This window comes from Brachyistius frenatus, unplaced genomic scaffold (assembly GCF_029030835.1).
Source record: "Brachyistius frenatus isolate BFR_SWC_R1_liver_20210118 unplaced genomic scaffold, ASM2903083v1 Contig_55, whole genome shotgun sequence".
Classification (NCBI taxonomy): domain Eukaryota; kingdom Metazoa; phylum Chordata; class Actinopteri; family Embiotocidae; genus Brachyistius; species Brachyistius frenatus.
In genome coordinates, this window is record NW_027210654.1 from 1,993,643 (window position 1) to 2,007,296 (window position 13,654).

Below are 13,654 nucleotides of genomic sequence, written 5' to 3' on the forward strand. Positions count from 1 at the left end.
TACTGTTGCTACCATGCCGCATGTGTTTTGACAAGCTTGGTGACGACACGATCACAGCTCACCACGGCGATGACAGCACTGTGGAATTCCTGACTGATGGCTACATCTCTTTGCCCTGCAGACTTGATTACAGCAGAGAATGCGCAGCATGGTGCTGCCTTGTTCTCGTGTGAACTTTGTCATCTCTGCGTGTCTGACAATCCCAGATCAATACTCAATCAAAGGCTTTTTTGCCTTTAGCTATTCTGTTGTTTCTCGGCGCAACAGACCACAACAACCGAGCGGTGGTACCCGGCGTCGTCAAAAGATGACAGGACTGTAGCAGAAGATGAGAGAGGATAAGGGGGCAGGAGCAGTCGAAGGAGATTCTCCGTCACCTTGTACAGCATCAGCTTCACTCGAACACAGTGGGGCTCAGCAATAATTTGGAATAAGTAGGAGACTATGCAGCGGGAGAATGACAGGCGGAGTAGATTGAGGAGACTTTCTCTTCTAATCACATTTCCATCAGAATTGCGCCCGAATCTGTGTCTTAATGAGATATTTGAAGTGTCGTGCCGCTTAGAAGAAACTGATGATGAAGCTTTTTATGAGGATGTTTATGAGCCTGGTTCTTCTCTCTTGTTTAAACACAATAATTTCATTTATTGCTCCTGTAGGTCAGTTAAGGTGACAGTTAAGAGCCTAATTGGAATCCTTTTGACATTTCTACCTTCAACACAAACAAAAGAAAACCTGCATCTACTTTCCCTTTGAGATGTACTCTGAGTAAACAAGCTATAAATACACTGCTCTTTCATTTTCCATTTGCTAAGACTCCACTCTCGCAGCAATTATCAACAATACGGGAAACATGACAACACAAGGACATGAATTGGAGATATGTGGTCATGATAAGGGAGTGAGACGCCATTTTATGACCAATGCTATTTAGATATTTGATTAGTAAAATCAGTTGGAGCACTTACAAAGGATCATTTTCAGTGATGTGGCTGTAGCAAATTTAAATATGACAGAAACAGCAATACAGCTCTCTGACTATAGCCTATCCATAGCTTCTCCATTCAAAAATGCTAAATATAGGTAATAAAAAACAATATTATAAGAGTTGATAGGATTTGTATTTGAGTGGTAAACTTTATTCTATGAGGTGCATCTCCCAGAGATCCAAACTGTGTCGCCTATGTGACGTCAGTCAGTCAGCACCATACAAGTCTGTTGCATTATGTCCGCCTCCCTTTTCTGGTGAAACAACCACTGCTGGGTGATGGGAAATGCATCACTAACTGGGCCCCACCTTGTGATTTCGCCCAGGAATGTCACCACCAAATATTGTGCCAATCCATATTGTAGATGTTGGAGATAAGTGAAAACTTAAACTTGCCAAAGCTGAACAATCAGGAAATAACCAAGACCAAGCAACCATCTAATAACTTTGGTAGTTCCCCAATTGATTGTATTACTGCTTAAGTCTCAAATTAGCTTCAGCCAACCTAGAGAAGGCATTTTGACACAGAATGAGGATGGTGGGTTCAGCCCAGAGTGACTGAAACCCTACAAAGCAAACTGTATGTTTCATAACTCTATATCTGCTCAGAAAGTGTCACCTTGGAAACATTTGTGTTCGGTAAAGGCCTTTGAAGCACTGTTTCCGATATGGCAGGACTATGATGGCTGCGATCTGTCTTGTGAAACAAAGAAGGGGGATAATCTAAATTGGAGAACCTGGAGTGCAATGGGGGTTTTGAAAGGGGCAACAGCTGTCTTTTCTTGTCAGTGAGTGGGAGCAGAAATGGGGCGATGGGGAGAGATTGGTTTGTCTGGTTGAGCTCTGAGGTTTTTCAGAGTGTAAGCGTGAGAGGAGCAGGTCCCCACCGAACCGAAAAGAGGGACAGATAATCAAGCCTGAGTTGATGTGGGACTTTGTGTAGGGGCAAAAGAGAGTGGAAACTCTTTAATAGATTAGCAGCACTCAAGTAGTGGAACGGCCACCATGGAGGCCAAGAGTTGAGCCATTGTCACACCTTGAATTCCCAATCCTCTATACACCTTCATACAACTGGTTTTTGTGGCTCTACGTTCTGCTTTTAGGCAAGTCTCACTCCAAAATTAGAAATAAATTCTCATCCACATCACATTCATGCATGACAAGGAGAACAGAGAGAAAATCGAGGGGAAAAAAGAAAGACAGAAGGCTGAAGGAGACAAAGTTCATGCTATTTAGCTTTGGACTGATGCAGGGAACCAAATGAAGCCTGCAAGGGAGCAAAATAATTTACTTCATACCACAGAAATGTATTCAAATAACGTCTCATTCATATATATTCAGATCAAATCCCTATTGAAAATAAAGCCCATTTAGAATACAATTTTTTTCCTCTCTGTGGTGTAATGCATATCACTGCCTTTGGTAATTCAAAAGAAGATAGCTCAGTTAAGAAGGCTCAGGAAAATCAATGATGCCTTACTGGTGAAAAGAGAACAGATGCATATAAATGAGTAAATACCCAAAGAGTTTCTCACTGGATTGGGTTTTGTACTTTTATTCACTGGCCATAAGAACGTACATAATGTTACAATGATATGTTTAAAATGCAATTTGTTACACATTCACATTACCATCAAACAACCGCTCATTCAGCAATCTTTAATTTAAAAATGTCACAGGTGTATTGTTTAAAGTGTCTTAGTTCAGACACCACAACTCAATGAGTCTAAACGAGTCCCCAAGTAATTAAAGGAAAATAAAAGTTGAACAGGTGGGCTGACACTTTACTCAGCCAAATGCCATCATGTACATGCACATCCATAAGTGCATGGGGAAAAAAAAAAAAAAAACTAATTTATCCTAACACAACAATACCCAAGAGTTAATTGGGCAGCAGCCTCAGTAGATACCTTGGACATTAATTTGCCAGGCTGTTCTCAGTCTGACAAGCTGATAATGAGGCATTGTGGGACAGCGGGTCACCTGGTAGGGTGTTGGACAGACTGTTCCCCAGCTAACAAAGGGGAGAGAGAGACAGTGAAAGGTAGAGACTATAATGGGACAAACGGGCACCATCATGCTACAAATTACCTGCCAGTTTTTGTGTAATCTCTCAGTTGACTCATTATCTATCGCCCAAATCAATTGTTTTCTTGCTTTCTCTGCACCGAGTGACTACGGTTGGTACCAACCAAGCTGCTACTTTGACTACTTCTAACGGCCTTTCCTTAAACGAAGGTACCTGCCCTCAATAGCTATTGATTTTGTTCACCTTTTATTTTGCTGAGGTTTTTCTCAGGCGTGCTGACAGTATGAGGTTCCTGCCCAACATTATATGTGGCAGTTGTGAAGCTGCAACAAAAGAGTACACTGTGCTTTGAGTTTGAACAAACCCAACAGAGGAGAAGGCACGAACAAGACCAGAGCAAAAATACAGAGACCACATTAATGACTGTAATTCAGACAATGCTGCAACTGTGTGCAGGGTACAACTTCAGAAAAGTGATGATTGATTCTAGACAAGTGATAGGGCAATGATATGTCTCTAAGTCACATTTTCCTGATGGTATAAGGGTTTGAAGTGGTGAGAGGTTCAACTTCTGTTTTGTTGTTGATTTTCCACAACCTTCAACCAAAAAAACAATATCCTATACACCCTTGCCTGTTTCACAAATCCTTTCTTTATGCATGTATCCATCTCGAAAAACATCATGCTGGCGGTAACAACTTGCATTTTCTGATTCTGACCTCAACTTTAAATAAAACATGAGGAGCTGGTCCAGTCCTGTGTTTATCCTCTGACAATTTAAAACATTTTTTTCACCAGTTCTATGTTTACAAGGTGCTGAAGTACCTCACCATACCAAGACTACAGTAATGGTCTATTAAAATAAATCACTACACAGGCTTTAACAAGTATAGAATGCAGCTGCTTGATATTTGATTAAAACCAGGAATAGAGACCACATTACGCTACTTTAAGCATATTGGCCACCAATTTGTTTAAAGATAGATTTTACTGATTACTTGTAAAGGCTCTTCTCAGCCAGGCTCTAGACTCTATTTAAGAGTGTCTTCCCCCCAACTAACTAATCCGCAGCCTGACGTCCTCAGACAATAACCTGCTGGCTGTTCCTGTGCCTAGAATAAGACTCTGGAGTAGCTCAGACACACTAAGGGCCTGATTTACTAAGATCTCTAATAAAGGGTACTAAATTGCATGCGTATTCCAAAAGTTGTGCGGGTGATTTACTAAAAGTAATTGCGTCTTTGATATCAGGTGCAAATTGCTCTATTTAAATGAGGTGTTTGAGTGTGTCAAAGTGATGCCAGCCATGAAAAATATAGAACGACCGCAAAAGCAAAAGGAAATCTGATCCCACTGAAATTAATAAATATTAATATAACAAGAACAAAACGCTACATTGGAGATTATCAGCGAATAAGTCAATGCCATGGCAATAACAAAAAGATCAATAGATAAAATTATGAGTAAATGGCCAGATATTAGCCAAAAAAAAAAAAAAACTGCTTATATTAAAACGTTGGCAAATAAAAGAGGAGGAACGGTTGGATGAGATCCTCGACAAACACCAATCAGCAGGTCCAGCTATCTCTATGAAGCTACCTGTGAATTCTGCGGGACAGAGCATTCAGTACGTGGGACAGCACACCTGAATAACGGGACTGGGTGGGATATCCAATCAGCGATATGCTGGAATGACCCAGAGGCAGGGCAATGCTGAGTCGTAAGAAGTTTTGACATTGCTGGTATTGTGTGGCTTGTCCTTGTTATTGGTTTTAAATCATCATTAAGTTCATTCAATAACTCAGAAATGTCATCGCTGGACAGACGATATGTCTGAATAATTTACGCCTCTAGCATCTCAGAAATGTTTACATGGGTGTAAAACCACATTTTCTATGTATTCCTTGCTTTCCCTGCATCTCCTTCTCACCATAACAATAATTAGTGCCGCCATCTTTCCTGATGTGTGCATCTGATTAATACCTTCAGTCGTACTGAAATAAACACGCACTCACTTCTCCTGTTTCTACTTTCAGGTTTAGTAAATATCATTGCAGGTACTGAAGGTGTGTATTTGCATTTCCCCTCACAGTATTTTGCACGTTCAAGTAGAAATAATATTACATATGCATTCAGGCAAACACGCAAAATGGACAACATGTGTTAAATTGCACATTTGAAAGATGCAATCCTCACTGCACTTTGTTTGTAGATCAGCTTGGTCATATTTTTGCAGGTGGTGTGGAGTTTGCACGTGATTTTACACATGCAAACGTTTAGTAAATCAGACCCTAAATGACTACCTCACTGTTTATTATGGAGCCTCATCAGGTTTCATTTAATTTTCTCCAGTACTTGAATTACATATTACCTGCAAAAGTAATAACAGCCTTAGCTGAGCTTTGCATTTAGTGCTAGTGTTTGCATGCTAACTCGCTAAACCAAACTGGTGAACATGGTAAACTGTATACCAATTTTACATCAGTTATTGTGAGCTTGCTGACTTTAGCATTTAGCTCAAATCTGAAGTGCTGCTACAGTCACTGTCTCTGTATAATTGCCAAAGATAGAGATTAAAAACAACGTGATCTCCCCAATCACAGTGTTATATAGCAACATTGTGGCTGCACACTGTAATCTTTGTGTTTCTCTCTGGAGAGCGATCGGTCCAAGTCTCTGTTCTGCTTTGAAACTATTAAAACACAGGTGCTGATTTCACGGCCCATGATTAATGTCAGCCCCTCAAACACCTACTGATAATGTATTTTCCTGATCTCTGTTTCCAGCAGCGCCATGCTGACATGCCTCTACTGTAGCCGTGAGAGAAAACAAACATAGTCACCACATCCTGTGCTCCTAGACTTTGCTCTGCATCATGGGCTCATAAAAACAGGACCCCCAGGGGGAACTGGGTAGGCAACTGTGGAGAGATGGAGTGTGCTGAGGAGAAGTATGAGGTGAGCGAGAGAGATAGTCTTACATGATATTGTGTCTTCTTAAAGCAAAAGGAACATCTAGCTTGAGACGCTGCTGCCTTGATTTCACAGGTACTGGAAGAGCTAAAAACAGGCTTTCGGTTGTCACAGAAAGAAAAGGATTTGTGTAACTAACAATGTACCAATAATCATGGCTCTGTTCTATTATGTATCCCAGTAAGCCAACAACACCAGGATCCTTGGAGAGGGACAAAATAAATGGACCGGAGCCATCACTTAATTATAAACTTGTGGTTTTTAGCATAGTTCAAGTCAAAATTGTTGCAGCAAAAAAAGATCTATTGGATTTCAAGAACATTTAATGCATCGTCATATAAAATTACATGTGACATGACGGAATATTTTATCAATGTTGCCCATCCCTTAGCTGTGTTTACCCTGCCTTGCTGTGTCTCAGTGTGTTTCTATGTGGTGGGATGAGAGCAGAGCAGAACAGAAGACCAGATCCATCCCCCTCTCCCTTCACAGCAGGAGCTTACGCCTTAATTACTTCTGATATAAACACAAATTAGTCTGGAACATAAACAGAGATTCAGCATCATGAGAAATATCTTCATTTATACCCCCATCATGTCCAATTTCACAAGATATATCACCTAAATACTAGATTTAACTTGTCTGTATGGTGTTGGTAGGCCAAAGTGAAAAATAAATCAGCAAACAATGTGACAGTAATTTTCCAGCAGCATATCCATCCCTGGATAAAATTTAGATCTGGCATTTTTCTCTATACAAAGCCATTGATAAGCTGCATAACTTTCAGTTATGTTTGTTCTGTTGATGCCAATGACTCTCAAGTGACTCCCAAAACAAATGGAGGTGAGCTCTGAAAAAGAGACTTCATAGCATCGTGAAAACTGGTTGGAAATGTACCACTGCTTGCACAGAGAAAAGCCATAACTGTTTCTCTTACTTAAATGCAATCAGATAGTAATTTACATTGTTTAACCACCTCATTAAATGCACTGTTTCTGATAGAACTGGTAATTTTGAATGTTTTTGCCTATTTACCACAAATTATGTACAGATCCTACTGACAAGTTTCCAAAACATGCAATAAATCTTTGAAAGTATTCTCCCTTCCTTTGGTACAACCGTAGATTTTCATTCATCATTTGACATGAAAATCGACAGATATTTTTTTTTAACAAAATTCCTGTCATGAAATTTCATCTCTGCCTTAATCGTTTTGTTAACTGCGCGTCATTGACGTAAATGCAGCACAGGTTTTTAAAATAATCTTACACTAAACTGCATTAACTTTGTTAACAAAACTTACATTTTAAATGTTCATGTTTCTCAGCCTTCACACGGAGAATATAGGGTTGATTATGATGTCAAAAAGTTCAAATTTAGCTTAATAGGGCACAATATATTAAAACCCCAATGATGTTTTACAGTAAAAAATAATCCTCTATGAATGCAGTGCCACAACACATTTTTGTAAATTAACAATGCTCAGTCATTTTATTAAACTAATGAGCCTTTTTTTTTAAATTTTGTTAAGGTTTTTGTTTTTGACATTTTTAGACAACACAGTATCCTGGTACCCAAATTCATTGTATAAATACACAGTTCTGGTCATACTCCATTGAGGAATGTTTCCAGTCGTTGCATCCTATTAGGTGTGGACCTCAGGTTAATTTTGAAACTATTAGAGTGGGCTTTAACCAATCGGCACTGACCACCATAAATTGTATGTTGTGTGCCAAAACGCCACCGTTGTTGCCACTGACTATAGTTGCAGCAAAAATAGTTGGGTGCAGCCAGGCTAATAGCACAGTGGCGATAAACAGGGAATGTGTGAAAAGACAAGTGAAGAATTACAAGCAGCCATATATGCAAGAGCACTTTTCTTCTTTTTTTTTTATCAAATTAAATGAAATTGTGATGAGTTCGTCAGCAATATAATTTGGCGTGTGTTCTAGTTAATCCTGGTCGTCTTGAAGAAAAAAATAAACAACTGTCCAATTTTTTGTTATTTTTTATTTCAAGTAACTCATGCCTAAAACTGAAAGAATCATGCCATCAAAACTAACTAAAAAAAAAAAAAAAAAAAAAAAAACGGTGAAGTGGGCAAAAGAAAGTAATATCTGAAAGTCAACATCAGTAGTTCTAAAAAGTTGGTCTACAGAGTGAAGATGGAGGGAATAGAGAAACAGTAAATATGGTGGACTATGTTGGTGTGTGCACAAAGCTCAAGGGAATGTGGGGCATGAAGGCAAAAAAGAAGGAGGGAGATAAAGTGAAATAGAGGGGGGAAAAAGAGTGGAGTAAATAGAAAGGACGGAGGAGGGCTTGCCAGGAGACTCAGGCTTTGGCTGCCTTTGTTATCAGTTTGCACAGGAATGTCAGAGCACTGTGACATTCTTCCCTACAGCTTCCCCTGCTATGGAACACATGCGCCACGCCTCTACACGTTACACATTACGTGCATGCATATTCACTTAAGAAAGTACATGAACATAGAGTACACAGGCAACATAAGCACATACAATTAAAGTTAAAGTATACCTTAAACTCACACAGGATTTAACGGCTCAACGGAACTTATTATTTTTTGTAGAAGTAAGCCTTTTAGATCGCCAAAAATGAAGCACTGAGACAAAACAAAACAACAATTTAAGAAATACTCGAAAGAAGTGAACCCCCCCCCCCCCACCCAAATGATGTATTTTCATAATGTGCAGTTTCCAATTTTAACTGTAAAAACACCTATTAGTTGAGGCAGAGTGAAAAGTTGATCCATCACGAAAATACGTAAGTAGAAATTCATAAAAGATCACATTCAGATTAAAATCCATGATACATTGTGTTTAAAAACTGCTTGTTCTTTTCTTTCCACTCAGTTTTGTGTAACATTTACAGGCAGTCAGATTGTTTGGGGTGGTCACCTCTGTCTTCGGCAGGCCTGCATTTCAGGGATTTGATAAAACTAACTCAATTCTGGGTATGATTTGAAAAAAAGCCAAGTTATAAAAAACATTCCAAAATTTTTTCAATATTTTTTCTAAAAGAAATGAGTAAAAATAAGGTCAGTCTTATATTCTGTCTTAATCAATATCTTCTACACCCACCCTAGGAAAAAATAAACAACTATATATTAAAAATCTCCTGTTTTTAAAAAAAAAAAAAAAAATTTTTTTTATGCACAGCACCTTTACTATTAAGAGCGTATTTGTTCTCTTCTTATATCACATTTTGTACTTTAAAGTACTGAGAAAGGTTTACTGATATCATCACCGATCAATCCAGATCTTGGTTGTTGTAGTCGGTCATTACATCAGTAAAGCTTTTTCAGTACTTATAAAGTACAAGCTGCTGCTATGAGAGCAGACCTACTCTCCTAACAGTAATGTTTCTATCTATTCATCCATCCATCTATGAATCAAACAATCAATTCTGAAAAAACACAGTCCTTTCGAAATCTACTCCTGACCTGGAAACCTATGGGGAACCAACAGGTTGTTAAATATAATTACAATGACTGATTTATTACAAGACACATTACTGAGGCCAAACTGACATATTGACTAAGTAGACTATTTAGTACACAGATTTGCAGGCATATGCAAAATGCCTGCAGTCTTCAGAGCTGCATCCTTCATCTTATCTCTGAGCTCAATTAGGTCTGGCATCCATGACAACTCCAGTACAAAGGAGCTGTCAGATCACACCATAATGGAAATTAAATCAAACTTCATTGTATTTAGTTTTGCTCACTTTGGTTTATTCAACAAGGCGAAACCCTCTGAGGAAATAGCAGCTTTTTACTGAATGCCTTTGACATATATAGCTTTTAAAAATAATATACTGTCGTATAATTGCATATAAAACCAAATTCAATTCTATCAGGCTAAGTTGAGAGAAGTTCTCTGGCAGATGGTATCAGAGAGCAGTAATGTTATATTATTATTTTTTTTAAATTTAGTAGTGCTGAGTGTGCAGAAGTCAGAGTTAACTTGTCTACTAAACAGAGTCAGGGCTAAAAGCAGCTACAATATGATGATTCAGGTGTTTTATGTGGTCTGGAACCCAATGGGGCCGAACCAATAAGAGATTTCCCTGCTGGAATTCATCATATTTCACATTTGCTCCCAGTAGGCTTATTTTTATTTTTTCCACTGGTCCTGCTACCCGCACAGGCAGCAATGCAAACACAGAAACACACAAATGTAATGGCTGCATGTATGTGTGTGCAGAAGAGCTAACAGTAACATAAAAAGCACCAACATATTCTCAACATTAGGTGAAAAATCCACATTATAAAAATGATCCATGTAAGTGTGAAATAAACAGGCAATTATTTGATATTTTTCTCGGCATCACTACTTTATAGTGACATTTCTGACAACTGGAGCAGCCCAACTGCTGCAAGATCAAAACATCAAAATGCTCTTTTAGTTTGACTGCATTATTCTAACAAGATTCAACTTTTTCAGCCCATTATTTTTGCTCTGTATCACCAGTAATGGCATGCTGTTGCTTACAAAATGTATACCGTTGCATAAGCAATGTTTGTATTTGCAATTTATAACACAAGTTCAGCATGGAGTTGTCAACCCCTCAGAACGTTTCTCTGGGAAGCGCCGTGTGAGCGTGTGTGGTTTGTGGGTGGTTTGTGTCCATTTGCGTGTATTTCCTCAGCCTGTTGACTGATCCCTCTTATCTGCAAAGCCCTGTTAGTGATTAAGATTTTTGTCTGTTGGCTTTTTGTGTTAATGATGTCAGAACAAACACAGTGAGGAGTATCACGGAATCTGCACTGTGGAGGCTTTTATTTTAGCTTGTTACGTTTGTGCTTTCTACTTCATATGATAATATGACAGCACATTTTATATTTGACAAATGTATTTCTCAAAAAAATGTCAATTGATTGCACATGACAGGTAGACTTACAATATTTGTTTTGCTAATAAGTGAAAAGCAGTTGTAGGTGAACAGCAGGAGGACCCAGGGTGAAGCGACTGATTTTTGCTAATTTTGTCATCAGCACCATGTGGTGCAACATTAATAGCTGGAATCCCTGAATGACTAAGAAGAATATATTTTAACAGGTGTGACATGAACTGGAAAAACAAATCAACCTCTGTCTTTCTTTCTACAGTTCATCCAAGATGTGACAGCCTCCACAATTCTCACCCAAGCATCAACTCATATCTAACCACTGCATGGTGGATGACAGTCATTCACACCACGGCTGTATGTTAACAAGGTAAAAAGAAAAATGTATTTCCACAGCTTAAAAGACTGCATAGAAGAGACACAATCATCTTGTGGAAATGTGGCAGTAGGTCAGCAAAGGAGAACTTTCCTGAAATAGATGTACTGTACATTTAACCTGCATTTATTTATATTCTATCCCAATGAGAACACAACTGTCACAATAATACCAGAACAGTTACACCAGGGAAAACAGCTCAGACAATTAAAAAAAGAAGGCATTGTGACAAAGTGACAACTTCTAAGAGAAAGTCCAGATTTACAGTCGAAGTCAGAGGTGAAGAGTCTCCTCAAAGCCTCCGCCAGTCTGAAAATTATTCATTTCTAAACACTTGACTATGGGACGTTGGCGGTGGAGATGGGAAGGAAAGGTAGTGCAGAAGCTCCTGCTACTTAGTCCACAAAGTAATATCTGCGTGTTTCAGAAATAAGCAAGAATTTAATTTCTAATTCCCTCAATGTAAAATCTTCAGCTTTTGCACACAGAGGAAAAGACAGGAAAGGAATGAAAGATCTCAGAATATTTGGTTTTGCTGTAAATTGTCTCATTAATAATATAACATTTGTGACTTGTAAGTTATTTTATTAATGCAGGACAGACTCCAGCATGTATTTATTCTGGTTCTGTCTACTTCAACCACTAATTATACCAATTGAAGAGCTCACACTGAAGGGTGGTGACGAGATGCTTCACTGGGCAAGGGGGGTTCATTCTGCTGCAGTTCTATGGGTGTTTGGTTCCCAAATGTGATTTGGTGTGACACATCGAGAAAGTATTTTTTTAAATATATGTTGCTTTTAGTCCCTAAATGGCAAAGCTTATGTGGAGGGGTGGAGAGGAGGTAGTGGCACTTATTACTGTGTATCACACTGGCGGTATATTTTCTGATACTATGAAGGAAAAATGTTTTGCAAATTTCATAAACTTACTTTAACTTGCACACACCTCAATTATTGTAACAATAAAAGATAAACTATAACTATAAAAAAAAAATGAAAGAAAATGTGTAATCTGATATTTGATAAGGTCAAATCAATCTAGTGTGCATCACACTTATGTTAAAGGTTTGCTTAAATATGAAATAAATCCATTATTAATTTATATTCAGCATTAACATGAGCGTTGCATGAGCAGTTTCAGTTCTCTCACCAAAGATGTCGTTCTTGAAGTGATTTTATTATGTGATGTTGACTATATTTGTATGTGATGTTGACTGATTTTATTATTAAGGCATGTGCAATGTGATGTTGACTTTAGAACTACACACAAACAAAAAAAAACTACACAGGGCTCAAGACAATAATCTAAACTTCATCAACACACCCTCACCTCGCCTCAGATCAGAGGACATCGCAAGTGTAGCAATCACAGTGTGTCCAGTCAAATCCAATAAGAGCCCACTTCTCTTCAATGTAACAATGTCACCTACCTGTAGCAGATCCCTCGAGCACCTCTCCTGTGTAACGTGTCTCTTTGAAGATAGGCCGGTTGTCATTTTGGTCAATGACAGTGATCAAGAGGGTGTTCGGTCCGTCCATGGTGTTGCCAGCGAAGTCTGTGGTTGATACTTCCAGCTGTGTGGATGAAAAGATAAAGGAATTTTATTTTTCCACAATGGGGACAGAATTCTGGGAGGTAGCTTTCATTTTACAGGGATCTTCAAAATGGCAGGCTGGTTCAAATGATGTTGTGCGTCCTGCTACAAAACAATCCTAAAGTCTTCCAATGAGAAGACACAGTTGTGCTGAAGGCACTTCACAGTTTCAAATGGCCTTACCTACAAACATCATTGAGATTTACTGTCTCCTTTTACAAATGAAAATTATGCTTATTTGATATATTTTAAAAATTGTCAGACAAGATGTGTGAACACAGTTGCAGTCACTCTGCATGTATTGCCAGTATTTTCCAATCGCCCTGGAAATTAACGGCAATTAAGTTACTGAGGAGTTGTACTGTAGTACCTTAGCATTGCTGTTAGAGACTGATTCGGGTACTTTTAACACTGGGCATGCAATTATTCAACCCAAAACATCCGTATGCAAGACATAATTGTGTGTATAATTATGTGGTGAGTACTTTCTTGATGTTTTTTGCAGAACAGGCTCATTCTCTCCTCCACTTTTCTACTTTCTTTACCTTGTCTCCTCTTCTACTGAAAGATCCTCAGTTGGCCTACATCACATATTAATGCACTCCAGTTTTCCCTGCTCTGCGGTTTTTCTAGTCATACCCCCCTGTTCACATAAGAGGCCATTCCAGCTTAGTAGAGCAGGGTTAAAATTATGCACGATATCCATTCAACCAAGAAGCAGCAATCAATCTAAAGTGGAACACGCCTGTCCTGTTTAGTCAGTCAACCTCTTTCTCAACTTCATTAAAATGTTTTGGTAACTGTCCTGCACCTGCAGTAACAG

The 13,654-nt window shown here is 38.7% G+C and overlaps 1 protein-coding gene across 1 annotated transcript in view; it reads right to left on the reverse strand.

Annotated features, from left to right (window-relative positions):
• cdh13 (cadherin 13, H-cadherin (heart)) overlaps positions 1–13,654 on the reverse strand; it is a 315,876-nt gene that overhangs the window by 134,421 nt on the left and 167,801 nt on the right. The window contains exon 7 of the mRNA XM_069705349.1: positions 12,667–12,811. Within this exon, the coding sequence (XP_069561450.1) occupies positions 12,667–12,811 (145 nt within the window). The remainder of the gene's footprint in view (positions 1–12,666; positions 12,812–13,654) is intronic.